The sequence below is a fragment of the Chenopodium album genome, chromosome 16 (genome assembly GCF_948465745.1).
Source record: "Chenopodium album chromosome 16, dcCheAlbu1.1, whole genome shotgun sequence".
NCBI classification, from domain to species: Eukaryota; Viridiplantae; Streptophyta; class Magnoliopsida; order Caryophyllales; family Amaranthaceae; genus Chenopodium; species Chenopodium album.
Window position 1 is genome coordinate 37,931,765 of NC_137849.1, and position 20,843 is coordinate 37,952,607.

General features: G+C 32.3%; 3 protein-coding genes across 3 annotated transcripts in view; all 3 read left to right on the forward strand.

Moving 5' to 3' along the window:
- The window catches only part of LOC145586456 (uncharacterized), a 45,894-nt gene extending 31,804 nt beyond the window's left edge, over positions 1–14,090 (forward strand). The window contains exons 35-48 of the mRNA XM_081643297.1: positions 21–291; positions 2,868–2,981; positions 3,223–3,324; positions 3,517–3,567; positions 3,649–3,822; positions 3,907–4,232; positions 4,314–4,682; positions 4,769–4,832; positions 6,350–6,496; positions 10,000–10,104; positions 11,366–11,476; positions 11,552–11,656; positions 11,749–11,818; positions 13,170–14,090. Coding sequence (XP_081499423.1) covers positions 21–291; positions 2,868–2,981; positions 3,223–3,324; positions 3,517–3,567; positions 3,649–3,822; positions 3,907–4,232; positions 4,314–4,682; positions 4,769–4,832; positions 6,350–6,496; positions 10,000–10,104; positions 11,366–11,476; positions 11,552–11,656; positions 11,749–11,818; positions 13,170–13,867 — 2,707 coding nt within the window. The 3' untranslated portion in view covers positions 13,868–14,090. The remainder of the gene's footprint in view (positions 1–20; positions 292–2,867; positions 2,982–3,222; positions 3,325–3,516; positions 3,568–3,648; positions 3,823–3,906; positions 4,233–4,313; positions 4,683–4,768; positions 4,833–6,349; positions 6,497–9,999; positions 10,105–11,365; positions 11,477–11,551; positions 11,657–11,748; positions 11,819–13,169) is intronic.
- A 340-nt stretch (positions 14,091–14,430) lies between these two features.
- LOC145585235 (uncharacterized) lies at positions 14,431–18,709 on the forward strand. Its single transcript, XM_081641951.1, has 5 exons — positions 14,431–14,888; positions 15,403–16,715; positions 16,818–18,000; positions 18,208–18,273; positions 18,353–18,709. Exons 3-5 carry the CDS (start codon positions 17,773–17,775, stop codon positions 18,503–18,505), a joined length of 447 nt encoding a protein of 148 aa, XP_081498077.1. The 5' UTR covers positions 14,431–14,888; positions 15,403–16,715; positions 16,818–17,772; the 3' UTR covers positions 18,506–18,709.
- LOC145584217 (protein FAR-RED IMPAIRED RESPONSE 1-like) lies at positions 16,212–17,058 on the forward strand. Its single transcript, XM_081641113.1, has 2 exons — positions 16,212–16,603; positions 16,818–17,058. The coding sequence occupies exons 1-2, from the start codon at positions 16,212–16,214 to the stop codon at positions 17,056–17,058; spliced, it is 633 nt and encodes a 210-aa protein (XP_081497239.1).
- Positions 18,710–20,843: the final 2,134 nt, after the last annotated feature.

A 20,843-nucleotide genomic window follows, 5' to 3' on the forward strand; every position in this document is an offset into this window, starting at 1 on the left:
GTTTGTTGAACCTGCTACAGGGAGTTGCTTCTTACTGCATGTTTTGATGAAACTGGATGTCAGTGGTCAGGCAGCTTTCATCCTGATCATCTGGGCGATACACAAGTGAAAATGCGGAATTATTTTTCTGGTGCATCAATTGTCATTCGAATTGAAGTTCAGAATGCTGATGTCATTCAAGATGAGAAGATAATTGACAATGCCATTGGCAAGTCAGGAACAAATTTCATTCTTCTTTCTGATGATGACACGGGCTTCATGCCTTACAGAATTGATAATTTCACTAAGGAGGTATGTAGCTGTCTATTGACCGTCTAATTTACAAGGGTTGTTGAAAGCTGTATTGTTTAGGACAAAGAAGCATAAACGGTAGAATTTCTCATCATCTTGCTGGTAATGTAGCTTGAAATAGTCTTAATGTGTACCCTCAGTCCCTGTCCCTGTGTTAGAGTAACATTTTTTGTCATTTGTAGGGCAAAGTTAACTCACTACTTTTGGAATATATTTTTTTACTAGCTTAGGTCCCATGCAACCCACGTTTTACCAAATTTTATAAATCATTACAATACTTAGTTCAACAAATTATTACCAAATTAAATGTCGTTTTTATGAAGTAAAATAACTTTAATTAGTCATGAATACATATTGACACGACCTATAACAAAGATATTGAGGTTATTGATAAATAAGACATTGTATAAACTATGATAGAGATTTCGGGACTATATTGTTTTACTTTAAAACAATGAAGTGATTTTGTACATCAATTAGTGACTGTAAATAATCTATTATAAAATACATGATAATAAGAGAGTAAATTTTAAGTTGGTAATCGTAAGATATACGAATTTTAAAATTAAAATTGTGTAAATATGTTTCTTAATAATAATTTCCGCTAAATTTTATATAGAAAAAAAAAAATTGCATTTTACCACCCCTCAAAACACCGCCCGTTTTTTCAGTTATTATATTTTAACCACCTACAAAATCGCAAAATGATATATTTCACAATTCCATTTTTAAATAAAAAACATCGATTTTTATTAAGGTTTTGGGTCATTTTGGCCCTTTGTGTTCGATTTGAGGTCAAAATTGCAAAAAAGTCATTGGAAATGCCTTGTTGCATGCTAAGAATTAACTCGGTTTGCGTGACACGCACAAAATGAAGCATTTTCGATACTTTTTTTTTTTTTTTTTTTTTTTTTTGGTGTTTTGACCTCAAATCGGACCCAAAGGGCCAAAATGACCCTCAAAACCTTAATAAAGCAAATTTTGTCACAAAAATCGATAATTTTTAATTAAGAGGTGGTGGCATCTAACTTTTTGCTATTTTGTGGGTTGTTAAATATAATGAATGAAAAATAGGGTGGTTAAATCAAAATAGGGTGGTTTGAGGGGTGGTAAAATACAATTAATCATTTTGTATATGTAATTGCAAATTTTTGTATGGTGTATTAAATTTTGGAGGAAAAAATTGCATTAAATGCACAAATAAAAATTGTATTTATATAAATATCAGGACGATTTGGAATATTTTTAAAAAATTTATTATACATGGAAGCAACATGATTATTAAATAGTAAATAAAATTTAATTAGTGAACTAAATTTGTTGCTAGAAGATTTGCCTTTAGTATGTAGTTATAGATTCTTTGCTTATTTTTCTCTAGAAGGATCTAGTATCCCATTTCTGCGAGAGAGACTTATTACTCCCTCGGTCCTAATTTACTGCCCACAGTATAATGGGATGAAGTATTACTTTTGATATTGTTGGAGGAATGAAAGTATCTACTGCTCTATAAGTAAGGTCAAAAACATTGAAATATGTCGGTATCTACCAAGATAATTAAGATACAAAAATCCTCCTTTTGACTTAAAAATGTTTAGCTATTCACCAACTAAACTGAAGGTCCATAATTATCTTCCTGTCATGTTTGTGCACTAACTATCAAAGCCAGTAACATTACTTTTAAAAGTCAACATTCATTTGATTTAAGCTGTTTCATTTCACTGCTTTTACATGATTTGAAAAGTCAAGATTTATTAGGGTTAAATCTTTTTCGTTCCACTCTCTCCTGTCATTTACCCGTTCTTCATTGTTGCTATATCCCTGCTCCTTCTGACAGTCAGAGTACTGGTGATAGTGGGGGTGAGGATACTAGTGACACGTAAAGTTGAAGGGGTTTGCAAAAATTTGCCTCAACTAGGTCTACATGTGTACAAGACAACTGAAAAGGTTGTGTTTTGGTCATTCTGGTCGAATCAATATGCATGTCAATAGCTGAAAAGGTTGGATCAGAGCATCATGCATTCTTACCGAAAAACTTTTGGAAGTCATTTCTGTTGTGTAATTTTTTTTATTTTATATCTATGTATATTGCATACTTGTTTCAAATTTGCAACTTTAAGGATTCCATCTTGATACAAACTAGGTAATTTTCTTGAGAATTCCAGCGTACATCATAACTTCACTTGAGAAAGTTTTATTCCTTATTTTCACCAATATTGTATATTAGTTTGTACTAAGCCCAATAGCCCATTGGTGCTCTGTTGTGGGGGCTTTAAGTGCCAGTACTAATATTTATTAGTGTCAACCTTCTTCACTTCCAGCTCTTGGCTTGGTGTTAGTTATGTGTGCTTTTAATCTATTTTAGTTATACTGTCTACATTTTTATGTTTGAGCACTACAAATCTCCCTTGATACCAGTCAACTGGATGAACTAGTTACTGCTATTGTATGGGATTTTGAATTGAACACAAATGACACTTTAAAATTTTCAAATTTTATCATATAAGCACTTGTTACTTGATTTTGACTATAGTAAGTTCACAATAAGCTTATGGATAGTGCTCGCATCCGCCTTGCAGACACTGCGAATTTACCAACAGAAGTGTGAAACTCTGGAAACTATAGTCCATCCATACACTTCTTGCCCTTATGCTTGGGATGAGCCTTTTTTTCCCCATCGACTGATTGTTGAGGTATGCAGTCTTTTCCATGTATTCTACTATTCCCCATTTTCTGGCTAAGCCCTATCTATTTGTCAAATTTTCTCAATCTAATTTACCATATCCAATTTTATGTGTTTTTTTAAGTTTTGTGTGATATTCTTCCTCTTGATTCATTCATATCTTCTGGAACCAGCTCACTCATTAGATTTGATATGTTATACCATTCCGATAAATGTTTCTCTTATTACTTAAATTTTGGTATTGCTGCAAGATCCCTGGAAAGCGCACATTGGGGCGGCTGGGACCATATACCCTTGATGATGTCAAGGAATATCCACCTATAAAATTAGTGACATCTTCAATGTCGTTACAGGTACTTCATCATTAGCCAAATTTCCGCTTTGCTCATATCATGAGCTTTTTCATGCAGCACTTTATTTGAGAACAAATTGTCTTTCCATGCTGAAAAGCTTGGTAATGCTGATATTTTTACCTCTATCCAACATATTCCTTGCTCTTTCTTTCTTATTTCAATTTTTATTTCATTTTTTTGGATGGGGAGCAGAGGCATGAAAAGACATTGCTTTCATCAGTCCGTGCAGAGGGTGCAATAAAGGTAATGGCTATATGGTTCAGAATGTGTCCACTATCTATCTGTTCTATAATCTTCACGTGAGTAAATTTTCTTTTTTTACAGGTTCTCAGTATAATTGATTCAAGCTGTCATGTTTTAGAAGAGGTGAAAAGTCCAAGCTCAATTTCGTCCGGGAAAAAAGAAAATAAAGGGGTGAAATTGAATATTGATTACAAGGAGAAAGTATCTGTCAAGATATCATTTATCGGGATCTCCTTGATGGACTCATCTCCTCAGGTATGCTTTTCATGGGATCATATTTGGCCTTATCCCAGCTTCAGCTAGTTTGTTTTCTGATCTCTTCTATATAATAATTATCAGGAGTTGCTTTATGCATCTGCAAAGGACATTAGATTTGATTTTCTCCAGAGTGTGGAGCGACAAAGTTTTTCCTTCCAAATCTTGTCATTACAAATTGATAATCAATTGCGTGGAACACCATATCCGGTTGTTTTGTCTTTTGATGAAGACTTCAAAGGTAGCCTTGTCAGCCAAATGAGAAATAAAGATGGAGGAGCAAAGACTAAAATTGAAAGTATGATGACTTATGCTGTTGGGATCTCCTCTGAACCTAAGATATGTTTGGCGGCTTCAAAATGGAGGAATAAAGAGATGATGTTGCTTTCATTTGAATACATAAGCTTAAGGTTTGTGCGGTATCATTCAATGTTCTGTCAGATATATTCGCTAAATAATCCTTGTAGACTTACCATTTATATTGTTTACAGGATTGGAGATCTATCTCTTGAGCTTGATCTGGAGATACTTTTGAAGCTGCTTGAGTTTATTAAGGCAATCCTTTTGCTAAATTCTGATAATCCATCTTCAGTAACAGTGAATGATGATTTATGCAAGCTGGGTGTAGTGGACAGATCTTTTTCTTTTCCTCCACAGAATTCTGAGTATTTGCAAATTAATGGGGATCATCAGTGCCCTAAGAATCTGTATACTCTATCTGATAATCACACCAATACCCCATTATTGCCAGAAGTAGTTCCTATAGGAGCTCCTTGGCAGAAAATTTTTCTTCTGGCCAGAAGACAGGATAAGATTTATGTTGAAGCTTTTTCTTTGGCTCCTGTTAAAATGACGTTGAGGTATTGTACAATCAATTGTCTCAGGAATTTTCTCTTAATTTCTTCTACTTGTATTTCTCTTTTGATTACATATGATGAACCTGCAGTTTTTCAAGCAATCCATGGATGCTAAAATCAGCAGGTTTGTCATCTGGTGAATCTCTCATCCATGTAAGTCCCTTTGATTTAGCATCTGAAACTAAGATTTTGGTGCTTTCTGTAATAGATACTAGTGTTTTATTTTCCTATATTCAGTTGTGGAACTTTCCCTTTCTTCATCTTTAAATTGTTGTTTACCAGATAATAACATGGTTGTGTGAAATCTTGATAATCATACAAGTGTTTGAGCATAGTTTATTGTGATGTTTCTCTATGAGGAAAGTGGGAAATATTCTGATTCGAATAAAAGGAAGGCAAACTAAAATGTTTTCAAGTTTCAACAATAGTGAGTGAAATCTTTAATTTTCCAACCTACCTCTTCCTACCAGATGAAAACTGTTGTCTTGTAGTTCCATCCAAGCCAACAATATAATTACTTAGTGTACAATCAGTTTAGTGTGAACCACAACAAATACTCATCCATCCTATGAATACAGTCATTTTGTCTTACAGTGTTTTTAAGTCAGTTAGAGTTTGAAATACTCCCTCCGTGTCTGTTTAATTTACGCACATACCTTTTCAAGGTTACCAAACAAGGCATGTTAAAAAGAGTGAAAAAGTAAAGTGTGAAAGTGACATGTAAATATTATTATTTGTAAAGAGTAAAAGTGGTGGGTCTCTTTTCTTAAAATAATATGTTAAAAGTGGATAAATTAATCATTCTAAAAAGGAAAGTAAACTTAAAGAAAACAGAGGGAGTATAAATTTTCAGTCTGCTTGTGTTGTTGGCTAAATGGTGCTACAATCTAGATTGGTTTCTTATTGTTTAGCTTTGTAATCCTAAGTTGTTTCCTCAATACTGATGCTATTATGTAATTACTCTTTACATCACGAAGAAAGTTTTTTAGAAGAGTGGAAAAGAGGTAATTTTATCTTTAACTTGTGACTTAACATTTATAAAGATGCCTGTGGACCAAAGTGGGGGAAATTATCTATTTTGGGTAAAGACTATGCATAAGTTTGTGTTAACTACTCTGCAGCAGCTTCCTTGGATTTGCAAATAATGTACCTTGTTCTCTGATACCAATTTTACATAAATTGGAAAAATAAAACTCTCTTCTCAGTTCTAAAACTTAGGGTCCCATAATCTCCATCTCATTAGATGATTATCTAACTATCTCCGTCACATCTACCTTTTTTTTTACGTAAATAACCTTTGATAGTCAAACACCCACTTATTGCCTAAAACTATGTGCTTTGATAAGTGTGCAAGCTAAATTTGGTTGTAGAGAGTAGAACTCAATTGGCCCTTGTAATTTTTGCAGTCTGATATATGCCTTTGCAGTCGCAAGCTGCTCATGTAATTATATACCTAATATCAAAGCACAAGCCAGTTATTGAGGTTCAATATTGTTCCTATGCCAGTGTGCCCTAACAAGTAACAACTATGGTTTATGACCCTGTGGTGATATTTCATGGTCAAGGACTAGTTTTGCATGGAGCTTTTAAACATTTAATTTGCCCTAGTTTTTGAAGAATTCTGTAGGATAAGTCTGTATGTCTCTTGACTTATTATCTTATGCTCACAGAGAGGTATTATGGCTCTTGCTGATGTTGAAGGAGCGCAAGTCTGCCTCAAGGAACTAACCATTACACATCATATGGCTAGCTGGGGATCCATTCAAGAAATCCTCCTCAAGCATTACAGTAGGCAATTTCTTCATGAGATGTACAAGGTACTGCACCTTGTTTGTGTGCCAGGAATAATTTACTTATATCTTGCATTTTATAGTTTCAGTTTATTAAAATAAGAAGCGCTTGTAATTATTCAATCCATATCTAAACTGTTTTTCTACTTTAGTGATGTATGCTTCATCAGTTCCTTTTTTTTTTTTTAATAATAATATTATTATTATTATTATTATTATTATTATTATTATTATTATTATTATTATTATTATTATTATTATTATTATTATTATTATTATTATTATTATTATTATTATTATTATTATTATTATTATTATTATTATTATTATTATTATTATTATTATTATTATTATTATTATTATTATTATTATTATTATTATTATTATTATTATTATTATTATTATTATTATTATTATTATTATTATTATTATTATTATTATTATTATTATTATTATTATTATTATTATTATTATTATTATTATTATTATTATTATTATTATTATTATTATTATTATTATTATTATTATTATTATTATTATTATTATTATTATTATTATTATTATTATTATTATTATTATTATTATTATTATTATTATTATTATTATTATTATTATTATTATTATTATTATTATTATTATTATTATTATTATTATTATTATTATTATTATTATTATTATTATTATTATTATTATTATTATTATTATTATTATTATTATTATTATTATTATTATTATTATTATTATTATTATTATTATTATTATTATTATTATTATTATTATTATTATTATTATTATTATTATTATTATTATTATTATTATTATTATTATTATTATTATTATTATTATTATTATTATTATTATTATTATTATTATTATTATTATTATTATTATTATTATTATTATTATTATTATTATTATTATTATTATTATTATTATTATTATTATTATTATTATTATTATTATTATTATTATTATTATTATTATTATTATTATTATTATTATTATTATTATTATTATTATTATTATTATTATTATTATTATTATTATTATTATTATTATTATTATTATTATTATTATTATTATTATTATTATTATTATTATTATTATTATTATTATTATTATTATTATTATTATTATTATTATTATTATTATTATTATTATTATTATTATTATTATTATTATTATTATTATTATTATTATTATTATTATTATTATTATTATTATTATTATTATTATTATTATTATTATTATTATTATTATTATTATTATTATTATTATTATTATTATTATTATTATTATTATTATTATTATTATTATTATTATTATTATTATTATTATTATTATTATTATTATTATTATTATTATTATTATTATTATTATTATTATTATTATTATTATTATTATTATTATTATTATTATTATTATTATTATTATTATTATTATTATTATTATTATTATTATTATTATTATTATTATTATTATTATTATTATTATTATTATTATTATTATTATTATTATTATTATTATTATTATTATTATTATTATTATTATTATTATTATTATTATTATTATTATTATTATTATTATTATTATTATTATTATTATTATTATTATTATTATTATTATTATTATTATTATTATTATTATTATTATTATTATTATTATTATTATTATTATTATTATTATTATTATTATTATTATTATTATTATTATTATTATTATTATTATTATTATTATTATTATTATTATTATTATTATTATTATTATTATTATTATTATTATTATTATTATTATTATTATTATTATTATTATTATTATTATTATTATTATTATTATTATTATTATTATTATTATTATTATTATTATTATTATTATTATTATTATTATTATTATTATTATTATTATTATTATTATTATTATTATTATTATTATTATTATTATTATTATTATTATTATTATTATTATTATTATTATTATTATTATTATTATTATTATTATTATTATTATTATTATTATTATTATTATTATTATTATTATTATTATTATTATTATTATTATTATTATTATTATTATTATTATTATTATTATTATTATTATTATTATTATTATTATTATTATTATTATTATTATTATTATTATTATTATTATTATTATTATTATTATTATTATTATTATTATTATTATTATTATTATTATTATTATTATTATTATTATTATTATTATTATTATTATTATTATTATTATTATTATTATTATTATTATTATTATTATTATTATTATTATTATTATTATTATTATTATTATTATTACTACTACTACTACTACTACTACTACTACTTGCAACACTTTCCATTTTGGGAAATGTTATACTTCGTATTACTTGCAATATTACTACATTTGGTAATATTTATGCAATAAAACATGTTACCCTTATTTTATTTTCCAACACTTTCTCCCTCTCTCTCCTCATCTGCGCTTTCCCAAGCTCAACTAACCCAACCACAAGGATTCCACATCACCTAAATTCTTCGAGCCACAACTGCTTTCAAGCATACCACTATTGATCTCAACAGCCACCACTCACCAGTGCCTGCCCCCACCATTCTCAATACTGTTAATAGTAAAGAACAGAAAAGAGAAAGAAACCCCCTATCTTCATTGTCAAGAGGCGTATGTCCTTTTGTGTTTACAGTTTACTAGATTTGCACATTTAGAAAGTTTTTTTTTTTCTTTTTTTTTTTTGTGTGTGTGTGTGTGGTGGGGGGGGGGGGGGTGTTGAAACCAACATTTTGTGAATTGAGGTGAAGGCCTAGACCAGTTCATCCCTTCTGCTTATGTGGCATTTGTCTGTTAGGACCTGCCGTGGGGATATTACTAACTTTACAATCAGAAGTTGCTTACGTCGATTGCTACATTCAGCTGTTCACTGTAATGTGCCTTTGCAAAGGATACATTTAACTTTAGTGAGAGTGGATTTTGATATGGCCCTATCTCAATCAAATATCATTTTATGGTCACAATTTGCTACTTTTTTTTTTTTTCTTAAATGTCATTTCTTGCTAATTTTCCTATCATATACTTCCTCTGTTTTTAAATACTTGGAACACACCCTTTTTCACGGTAATTAAGAAAAGTGGATTCACATGATTTAATACACTTAAAATGGGGTTGAGAGATTGTTAGGGGTATAATTATGTGGGTCAAGAGCTTTAAATAAGGGTAACTTTTACAAACTAATTAAAGTGTTTTGTAAGTATTGTGACATTTCCATTTTAGAAAAGTGTTGCAAGTATTAAAAAACGAAGGAAGTACATGTTTTGCTTTGAGATAAGAGGATCGGAATAATGGAAACATCAATTTGTTGCAGAACTGTTTAACCATTTGTAGGAAGTTGCTTAGTTGATAATTCTATTCAAAGTCTAATATTTTTTTTTCCTGCTATATGTACTCTTATTAGGTAAACATGTCTATATTATTACTTTAAAGAAAATTCTATCATAATGCTGATATTTTTGCTATTTATGAGTCAGGTGTTTGGGTCTGCTGGTGTGATTGGAAATCCAATGGGCTTTGCTAGAAGGGTTGGGCTTGGAGTCAAGGACTTCTTTTCCGTTCCAGCAAAAGGAGCTCTGCAGGTATATAATGAGTTGAGGATGGCATGAACTTACTGATAACAAATATTGTTTTTGGTGCATTCTTATTTTTGCAACTAGAGTGTTTCCTTTTTGCCAAAACAGTAATCTTTAATAATGCTCTGGATATATCCTTTGCCTATATATGATAATCTTTTATAGTTATTGGGAAATTAGTGGAGATAGGTAGTATTGGGGAGGTTACTTGAAAAATAAAAAAAATAAAAAAAGAAGAAGAAGAAAGAAAGTGTAGTTAAGGATTTGGTTTGGTGCAAGCTGGATAAAACTGATATTGTTATTTATACTAGAATGTCCATGCTAGTTCACATGATATATACTTTATGGAAAGTACAATATAGGAAGTTATAGGGATGTTATTGGGATTGATAGTTATCTCGGAATTTTCTTTGAATTTTGTTTTTTTTTTTTTTTAATAAAAAAAAGATAAATATAGGTTGGAGTTTGTAGAATTTGGAGGTTTGTAGTTAATAATTAGGAAAATGGCTCCTCTATTATTATGTAAGACTAGTGTATGCCTGTGCAGAATTGCACGGGATATTGATGACATAGAGAAACAAAAGGATATTTATTGAAAATCTAAAGGGTTGAATTATATATGTTGCACTTATTAATAATTATAAAATAAGTGTTTCAGTTTCTTGGAAAATTAGTTACGCTATTTTTTATATTTTTTTGTACCTTTCATCTTGGGGGGTAATTGTACCCAATTTAAATTTATAATTTTAGATTTATTAATTGTTATTTTTTTTTCTTTTTTTTTTTTTTTGTGGGAGTTGGTGGTGTTTGGGGGAGAGGGGGGGGGGGCGAATAGGGAGTTTTGAATGTTTATGGAGAGACAACATAATGTTTGAGGGTTGGTGTTTTGTAGCTTTGTGGTCAAACTTTCTAATCAAAGCTAGTTTCTTGTCAAAAAAAATTTTAAAAAAATAAAATCAAAGCTAGTTTGTTTTTTTTTTTAAATGTAACTATCATCTCGGGGGATGATCATACCCAATTTTTAATAATTTATCAAAATTAAGATTTTATTTTATTTTTTTTTTATTATTTTTTTTTTTATTTTGAGGTTCGGGGTGGTTTGAGCCTTGAAAGAGGGGGGGGGGGGGGGGAGGGGAGTGTTGAATGTTTATGGAGAGATAGCATAATGTCTTAGGATTGGTGTTTTGGAGCTTTTTGGTTGAACTTTCTGATTAATATATTGATTATTTTGTTATCATTCTAATCAAAGCTACTTTCCATTTAGCAGAGTCCTTCTGGGCTGATCTCTGGAATGGCCCAAGGCACTAGTAGCCTGCTTAGCAACACACTCTATGCTATGAGTGATACTGCAACACAGTTCAGTAAAGCTGCTCATAAGGTACATAGCAATCAATCATAGACAATTAAATGGGTAAAAAATGCAGTTTGGTAACTAATAAATTTGTGCCTCTAGGGAATTGTTGCTTTTACATTTGACAACCATGATGCCTCAAAACTGGAACAACAAAGGGTGGTTACTTCATCTCGGAGCAAAGGCGTGATAAATGAATTGTTTGAGGTATGTTAAAGCAAAGTTACTTTAAGCTTCCTTAGATATTCTCTTCATGCTAATAAAAACCCACTTTACAATCAGTCATATCTTTTCTTCAGGGACTAACTGGTCTTCTGCAATCGCCTATCAAAGGAGCTGAGAAGCATGGACTTCCGGGGGTTCTATCAGGTATCTTTTATTGGGAAGTTGTATAGTGGCATTATCCTTAGGAAAATTTACAGAATAATGACCCTGTATACGGTATAACTGACACCTGTAAATGAAAAGGTCAAAATGAAATTCCCAAGTTACTATTCTCTACTGAGAGTACCACTGATTTACTCATGGAAATTTAGAGGTGATAAACCATAATCAACATTAGTTAGAGGTTGCTGTCGTTGACGATTAAAAAACTTTTCCCAAGTATGAATTAATTGTTTTGCTCCAAAAACATCCTTAACTTCTTTTATCACAATTCAGCCTCTATACAAGCTATTTCCAATTTGGAGCCTTTTGTAGTTAACTTTACTAATGACTATTACTTTAATATACTTCGATAGATATCTGATAAACTTTACCTCCCTTCACACAGCATGCATCTATATGGCATCATGTCGGTTCTCGGAATCAACAGCCTTTGTTATGCTTGTATAATATTCCTAATAGATATCCTGGATGGAAAGAGAGTTTAGTTGTAAAGAGAGAGATAGAGCATGGAAAATGAGGAGGGATCCAGGGCATGGAAACAAATTTGATAAGAAATAGACTTTAATTCAGCTGGAAATAAGTGTGCAAAGAAAGAGAACAAGCTTTTAATTTCTTTGAACCTCCCTCAATCAAATACTACATATTTTTTCTTGCACTTTGACTTATGCACGATTCATCTATCCCCCTTGACCGACTTTGATGATTTGTAGTTAAAGAAAAATATAGTCACGTGGGATCTTGTTTGATTTGCCTCTATTATACGTTCATAATATTAAAAATTTTATAATTTATGCATATTGGTAATTAAAGATATTAGTGATTGGAATAATGCAGTGGCAAGCGTAAAATGAGAAGTTTTGCAAGTAAAATTAAAAATTTAAAAAAAAAAAATAGAGGAAGTAATTCTTAAAAGTTCCAACGACACCTTAGCCTATAAAAACACTCCTAGACTAATCAGATGATGATTAAGTAGACAAGATAGCTCCAATCCAACAAATGAGCTTGCATGGGGTCCTAGGCAAAATTTGTTTGTATGTGTTGAATGGAGAGAGAAAGATAGTGATGTGAGGAGAGAGATAGAGATAGAGAGAAACGACAATTTAAACATTTGTTGCACATAATGTGTAGCAACCTTTATTAGTTAATGTTACACAGACTATGAAACAGAGGTAGTATTACGATTTCATGGGGTATAATACATCTAATAAGGTAAATCGAATATTGATTTGCATCTGCAACCATGACATGCAGCAGAGAAACACTTGAATTTGTGGAAAAGGATAACATGTTAGCTTTTTGGAGTTACTGAATTTTGTTACTTCTTGTACTGCAGGATTTGCCTTGGGTGTTACTGGGCTTGTGGCAAAACCTGCGGCTAGTGTACTTGAAGCCACTGGAAGGACTGCACAAAGTATAAGAAATCGGAGTAGGCTTTACCGAACAGGACCGCATCACTTGCGTGTCCGTCTTCCCAGGGCTTTGAGTGCAGAATTGCCCCTCGGATGCTATTCTTGGGATGAAGCAATTGGTACAGCTGTGCTCTTGGAGGTTGATGGTTCAAAATTCAGGGATGAGGTCCTAGTAATGTGCAAAGCACTACAGGTTGCCGGGGAATTTGTTGTTCTTACTGAAAAACTCATCTTGATTATTGAATGTTCTAGTTTAGTAGATCTGGGAAAGTCAGTGTTTCAAGGAATTGTTGCAGAACCAGTGTGGAAACTGGTAGCTGAAATTGCTTTGGAGAGTGTGATACATCACAAAGTCGATGGAAAGGTTATGCACATTGTCGGAAGCAGTTCGGAAGCCCTGATTGGGAAAAGTCAGCATCATCACCATAGATGGACTGGAGGTAGGATGAAGCTATGGAGTAAATCTCCAAATCCACTTCCTCTCTTTCAGACTGATTTGGAATTCGCTTCCAAGGAAGAGGCTGAGTACTTCCTGGAAGTTTTGTCGTCTACAATCAAGAAGGGAAGAGAGCAAGGTTGGGGAAAGATGTACCTTCTCCACCAAAGTAATTTAAGAAAGTGAATAGTCCATTTTCTCGCATTGTAAATTTGTAGGTAGTTGTAACTTGTAAGAATTGTAACCTGTAAATCCACCCAATTTTGTATCTTCATATGTTTCCTTGCCGTAGATTGCAGAGCTAGCTTATGTGTTTCAATTGCACACATTTTGTAAATACGAGGTACAGCATATAGGATTGTGTACATACATTATTCACTTGTTATATGCTTATCCAAGTTTTTTTTAATTTGAAATTTTCACTAAGATGATTTACCTGTGATGTATTTATTATATAGCCGACTAATGTTTTGGGTGAGACAGTCTCACACTTTTGTAGGTCCACATAATAGTTAGAGGAGGTTTTCCAACTGTTAATTTAATATTACGTCTACTAATGCACATTCTGATTTCTTGTTAGAAAAATGTTACGAGGAAATGTTTTGAGTTTGTTTTTGTTCAGAAATGTTTAAAGTAAAGTAGTACAGGACATATTATATTAGCTACTCGAGACATTTTCACGGCTAAAAAAATAATAACACGTTAATCGAGACATTTTTAATTACGCAAAATTGAGGCATTAACTTTATTACACTTTATACGAATTAAGTTTATTCATTTTTTGTGGGCCAACCGGCCAATCCACATTTTAATAACCTCCCGATTCTCAGGTGAAATTTGGTTATCAAAATTCTCAACACAATCTTCTTGAGCGCGCCCCCAATAATATATTTGATAAACGTACCATGTTTATATTATGAAGGTGGCATGTGACTGGTGTCTGACATTGATTCGTGTGGGGTGATATGGTGCTTGAGTTTATCCACGTGGGGTAACATCGGCTAATTTGTTTGACATCTGATAAGCACGTCGTTTACTAACGTTGACTCCAACAAGTCTGAAATTTAAAGTATATAGTTGGAGGATGAGATTTTGTCGGCAGTTGTACAGTTGGTGCGGAGGTTGTTCTATTGGGTCGTGTAGTGTTTGGAAGCGAAGAATCTGGTCGTCTCTGATCGCGACTGTCGCCGTTGAGTTCCCTGCCGCTGTAAGTGAACTTATGGGTGAAAATAATTGTATTTATTTGGAATAGGTTATAAAATTGTGAATTTGGCTTGTTGTGTGCGTGGCCAGTTGTTCGTTTGGTTGGTTTAGCGTGATTAGTGAATTGTTTGTGAAGTTTAATCAGTTGTATTGTTTGTGGTGGGAAATAATACAGAGCGTTATTTGCGTTCGTTATCTCAATTGTGAATTTATTAGTTGATGGTGCAAACCTCCAAGTTTTTATCTAATTAAACCATGGAAATGATATATTTATTTAATTGCTGGTGATTTAGGTTGGAAGGTTGTTGTTATGTACTGTATGAATAATGTTTATGTGTATTTTAGTTAATAATTGTGGAATGTTTATGTGTATTTTAGTTAATAATTGTGGAATGTTATGTTCAATGATAGGGTTTTAATTGGATATTCGTTATGATGCAGTGATTGTTAATTGGTGATGGATGTTTATTTTGGTTAATCTCATGATTAATGATGTAAATGTTCCCAATTGTGTTCAGTTTCGTGTAAGGGTAATCAATTGATATGGAGGAGCTGAAGGTGGTAGTAGTGTGTGTGATAAAGGGTAGTGGCGTCAAGCGTCGTGGTCCTGGAACAGAAGAGGAGGATTTAGTTGTTGATGGGTTTAGCACACTGCCGGTGAGAATATCATGAGATAACATGCATCGTTATAGTTCACCATTAAGAGCAGTGGGGACGGCGCAAACTGTAGTGGAAAGCAACCACGTTAGTGTAGTATATTGAGGCTCCAAGGGTGGGAATGGTATTTAAGACATGGCAAGATGTGAAAGTGTATTACAAAGAGCATGCGAAGGAAAAGGGGTTTGGGGTTAGTAGGATTGCCACAACGTAGAGGTGTGAGTGCTGGGGTAGGCCTAATATGAAGGCTGTTAGGGAAGCAAAAAAAAAAAAAAGGCAAAAGCCATGGAAGTTGTTGGTACAGTTGGGACCGCAGGGGGACTTGTTTGTGAAGATGAAATCAGTAGGAGGAAGAGAAAGTCGAAGAAAAGTGAGTGTGAGGCGATGATATATGCAGGGCGTTCTAGTGATGGTGATTGGGTAATACGGAGACTGAATTTGGAGCATTCGAACCATACCCCTAAGCCGGAGGATGCACAGCTTGTGAAGGAGTACCGAATGAAGAAATTCACAAGAACATCTAGGAAGAAGTTGTTCACTCTGTTCGATAATGGTGTACCTGTTTCCCAAATCCATGGGTGTTTAGAAAGTGAAAAAGGTGGTGATAAAAGGATGCAATTGACTGTGAAAAGACCTTGAACACGAAGTCTGCAAGGCTAGGAGGCTGATGATGGTTGGTGGGGACCCTGATGCTATGATGGCCTATTTTGAACAAATGCAAGTGGAAAACCAAAACTTCTACCATGCTCAGCGTTTCGATGAAATGGGAAGGCTTAAAGATGTGTGTTGGGTTGACGCACGTAGTCGTGCGGCTTATGAAGAGTTTGGAGATGTTGTTTGCTTCGATGCAACATACCTAACACATGAGTACGATCTTCCATTTTTTAACTTTGTGGGGGTTAATTATCATGGACAATCAATTTTGTTAGGATGTGCGCTTGTTTCCCTTGAGGATTGTGATACATTCACATGGATATTCAACCAATGGTTTTCTTGCATGAACAATCGCGCTCCTTTAGCTATCCTTACATATCAGGTGGCCGCTAGAGGAAAAAAAGTCGGGTACCCGACATTGTTGGTGTATTTGACTATTTGACACATAATGAAGAAAATCCCCGAGAAACTTGGTAAATGTTCAAGGTATGGCAGTTAGTGTTTGAGTGATTTATTTCAGGTATGTACGTTGTTATATTTGTTGTTAGTAACTAAAACATGTGTTTAGTAATAAAATACAATGTTTGTTTTTATTCAATATTTTTGTACAACTTTGACACAGGTATGCAGAGTTGAAGAATGAGTTGAAGGATGTTGTTAATGAGAGTTTGAGCATCGAGGAATTTGAGAACCGGTGGAATGCTGTAATTGGACACTATAAGCTCGAGAGCAATGACTGGCTTGCCTATTTGTACAAAGAGCGTCACATGTGGGTACCAGCTTTCATGAAGGAGTACTTTTGGGCGGGTATGAAGACAACACAGCGTGTGGAGAGTATAAATAGTTTTTTGACGGATTTGTGAACCGCCACACAAAGCTATGTGAGTTTCCTGTGAAATATTCAAACGCCATGAAAAAAGGGTTCGTGATGAGATGGATGCCGATGCAGATTGCTCTAAATATCTTCGCCGACTAGCAACTAGTTTTAAGGTGGAAAAGATATTTCAAAAGTTGTACACTGACCGTAAGTTTCAAGAAGTGCAAACGAATGCATTAGGATGAATTACTGTTACCCTCGCGAGAGATATCTGATAGCGTGACACAATATGTGCTAGAGGATCGTGTATGGATTGTGTTGGAGGGATCAAGTGAAGAGATTATAACCGATCGGAGGAGGTACTTTTGTGCTTTGTTCAACAAGGAAACCAGCTAGGTTTCCTGCGATCGGAAATTTGAGACACATGGAATGATGTGAAAACATATTATGAGAGTTTTAGATTTAAATCTGGTTTTTGACATTCCTTCTAAGTACATTTTGAGTCAGTGGCGGAAGGACATATTTAGGAAACACACTCTTGTGAAGGTGGCATACCACGATCCTTCAGATACTACAGAGGTGAAAAAACACAAAAAGCTCATGGGTGTGTTTGAACCGATATGTGACGATGCCGCCATGGTAGATGATGAGACTGTGAAAATAGTGTTACATGGGTTAGCGGACTTGGAGACACAAGTAGCAAAGCGGTGGGGTCAGAAATTGCAGCAGACCTTTGCCATGAATTTCCCTAGAGAGGCAAATGAGACGGTGCAGTCACTATCAGGCGAGGGTGGTACATCAGCCTCTCTTCGGCAGCCTACACGGGATTGTAACATGGGTAGTGCTTCGTTGGAAACAAGCTCACAAACAAAGCTTTCTGATCCAGTTTCGAAAAAAAGGGGCCGAGGAAGGCCTAAAGGAAGTCGTCATAAAACGCTCCATGAAATTGGATATAAGAAACCAGCCAAATAAAAAGGGGAAAAAACAGGTTAGTGACAAGCAATTCTAATAAAATTCATCCAGCTTAAAATTACAATTAAAAACTTATAGCTTATGATTTTTAGAAGGTTTGTGATACACATGGTCTATATTGGTTGTTATTAACCTCACCTACCCTTACGGGTATTGCTATTGGGAGGAAAATGTTATTTGCTGCGTCCAATTCATGAATGTTGATGTACAATTGGTGTTGTAGGCAGTAGCCGGTGTAGCCTCACACACTCAACCTGAATCACCAGTTGAGGCTAGTAGTAAGCTTCTAGTAAGTTCCGACTAAGCTCACAATAGTTGTTACGATACACATGGTCATTTACTCTAACTTGGCGGATTTTATAATGCAGGTTAAACGAAGTGGGAACCAAAGTCGTAACACAAGGAACAAAAAAACGCCAAATGGTCATGCGGAATGCATCAGCTTGGACCAGATACAGAAAGACAAAATACTTCTCGAGAACACTACGGAGTGGTCTTCATATGTATCCGACACTTTCTAGACGAAGAACGCTTTCGTATTTATGTATGGTAGATAATCCCAAATTGAACCCCTTTAACGCTTATAATTATGTAATGTGTTTTAGATAAACCTAAATTGAACCCCGTTAACGCTTTTAATTATGTAATGCCTGTTAGATAAAACCAATTTGAACCCCATTAACGGTTCTATTTATGTTACGCAAATGTTGCGTTAAACTGTAATACGGAAAATTTGAGTGCAATTTGGATTGCAATGTGGGGGCGTATAAGACATGATCAAATATTGATTTGCAAAGGTTATGGGCCAAGTTTTATATTGGACACTTCGCATTGGACAATACTAACATCACAGTGGGCTGGGCCAATTTTAAAGTTTCCCTATGTATAGTTCCCCAACACATATTAATCCCATTTCTTTCACACTCGATCCATATTTACAACCTGATTGATTTTTTATTATATAATTGGTTGGGCTTGAGAGTGCTATTGGGGAATTATTCAAGTGGCCTATATTAGTGGTCTGAAGGAAACAATTTTTTTACACAACTGTTATGATACGTTTTAAATTGCAAGTAAAATTACGTGCAACTCGTTTTCGTAAAAGGAACTCTGAAATTTTAATACTAAAACACATCCATATCATTACTAGAGTTGAGGTTGCAATTCTAGCTAATCTTGGATACTAGGATATACCTAACACACTCCCCTTTACTTCTTACAAGTTTTTTGGACCCTTAAAGTAGCCAAACACCAAACATAACACAACTACCCTACCCCTTAACCCTTACATTTTTAAATATTAGAAAAGATACTAACAACGAAAATCCATACGTAACATAATAATATGGTCCACTACACCACTAATTTTAATATTAAGATTGTTAACATATTAATGGAGGTCCCCTTCACGCTGTGCGTCACTAAGTTTCGTAGGTATTGATTGTGGTTGGCTTAAAGCAGAAGGTGAAGTACTTCTTCACCTACTTACTCGGCTTTGCTTTCTTCACCAACTTCCCCAAATCGCGAAAGGTTCCGGCTCGCACACCCCTTGCCTGGTTGTTGTGGGTGTCCGACCATGGAGTCAAACACCAATTTGGCCCTGGGGAGTAGTCGAACAAGTAATATGGTGGAGTTCCCACCTCGAAATCAAAGTTGGTTATCTGGTCTTCATCATATTCTACATCACTGTCGCTTTCTCTGCCGACCTCTAGTTCGATCAATGCTGCAAGAGGGGGGTTTGGTGCCCAAGCGGGTCCTAAAGGATAGCATGGGAGCAAAGGGTCATATCGGTACAGACTTCTCATACCCAACCTGTCCATACTCATTTACTTGCATTAGACATGGATTTTGGATTGGATTTCTTTAGGATAGGTTTTGAGTCATACATCAAATACACAGATGGGGAAATGAAGAAGGGAGAAAGAGTTTGTGGCTTGTTGTTTGTGTGACGTAGGTTGGGCACACAACATGGTTATATAGGACCTTAACCACGCATCCCTCAACCATGCATTAATATGTTATACCATTTAGTTCTACTATTTATTGAATTTGTTAAACATCATTTCACATTGCCTTTGCATGTAATGAACCTTGCCGCCATTTTCTGCACACCTTCTAATCAAATCACATGAACGGCCAAACTTGACTATCCAGTTCATAGACCTATGGGTTTTGCCTTTCTATTATCTATTGGTCTCCCATTTTGCACAACATGTGTTGCCCATGATTAATCACCCGTATTAGATAACATTATTTAACTTTTTACTTCTTTTTTTGGTGGATCCATACATGTACCCAGTAGTGGTTTATTGTCAAAGATAACAAAGGGTGTTAATAAATTCTACCACATATATTATTCTCAAATGACCCATAACTTAAGTCAACACAGAATAAAGCACAAATGCATAAACTTCATCACCACTTATATATATCATTACATACATAGTCCATATTGGTAATAAGAACACAAAGTTCACCTAACAACATCCTTGAAACAAAATAAACACATACTATTCGAAATGTCAACACAACCACCCAAAGTTGCACCATACAAGTTTCCAAATACAACACAAAATTAATGTTGACTTAACTAAGTAGTAATTTAACAACCACCTACAAACTTATTAGCAGAGCAATAGCGAAAGGAGCAAACCCATTCATGGGCTGATCGGATTGGTACCTAGACGCGATATGGCCTATTTGGCAATAAAAACAAGTCATACTCGTTTTTAATACCAGCCTGCCTTACGGTGTGCACAGAGGACAAGTGGTTGTCCTCATATATGACAATGATCTGTTCCACAGCCAGGTTCTTTGTACGACCTCACTCCTCATATATTTCTCCGAGCCTTTGGTTTG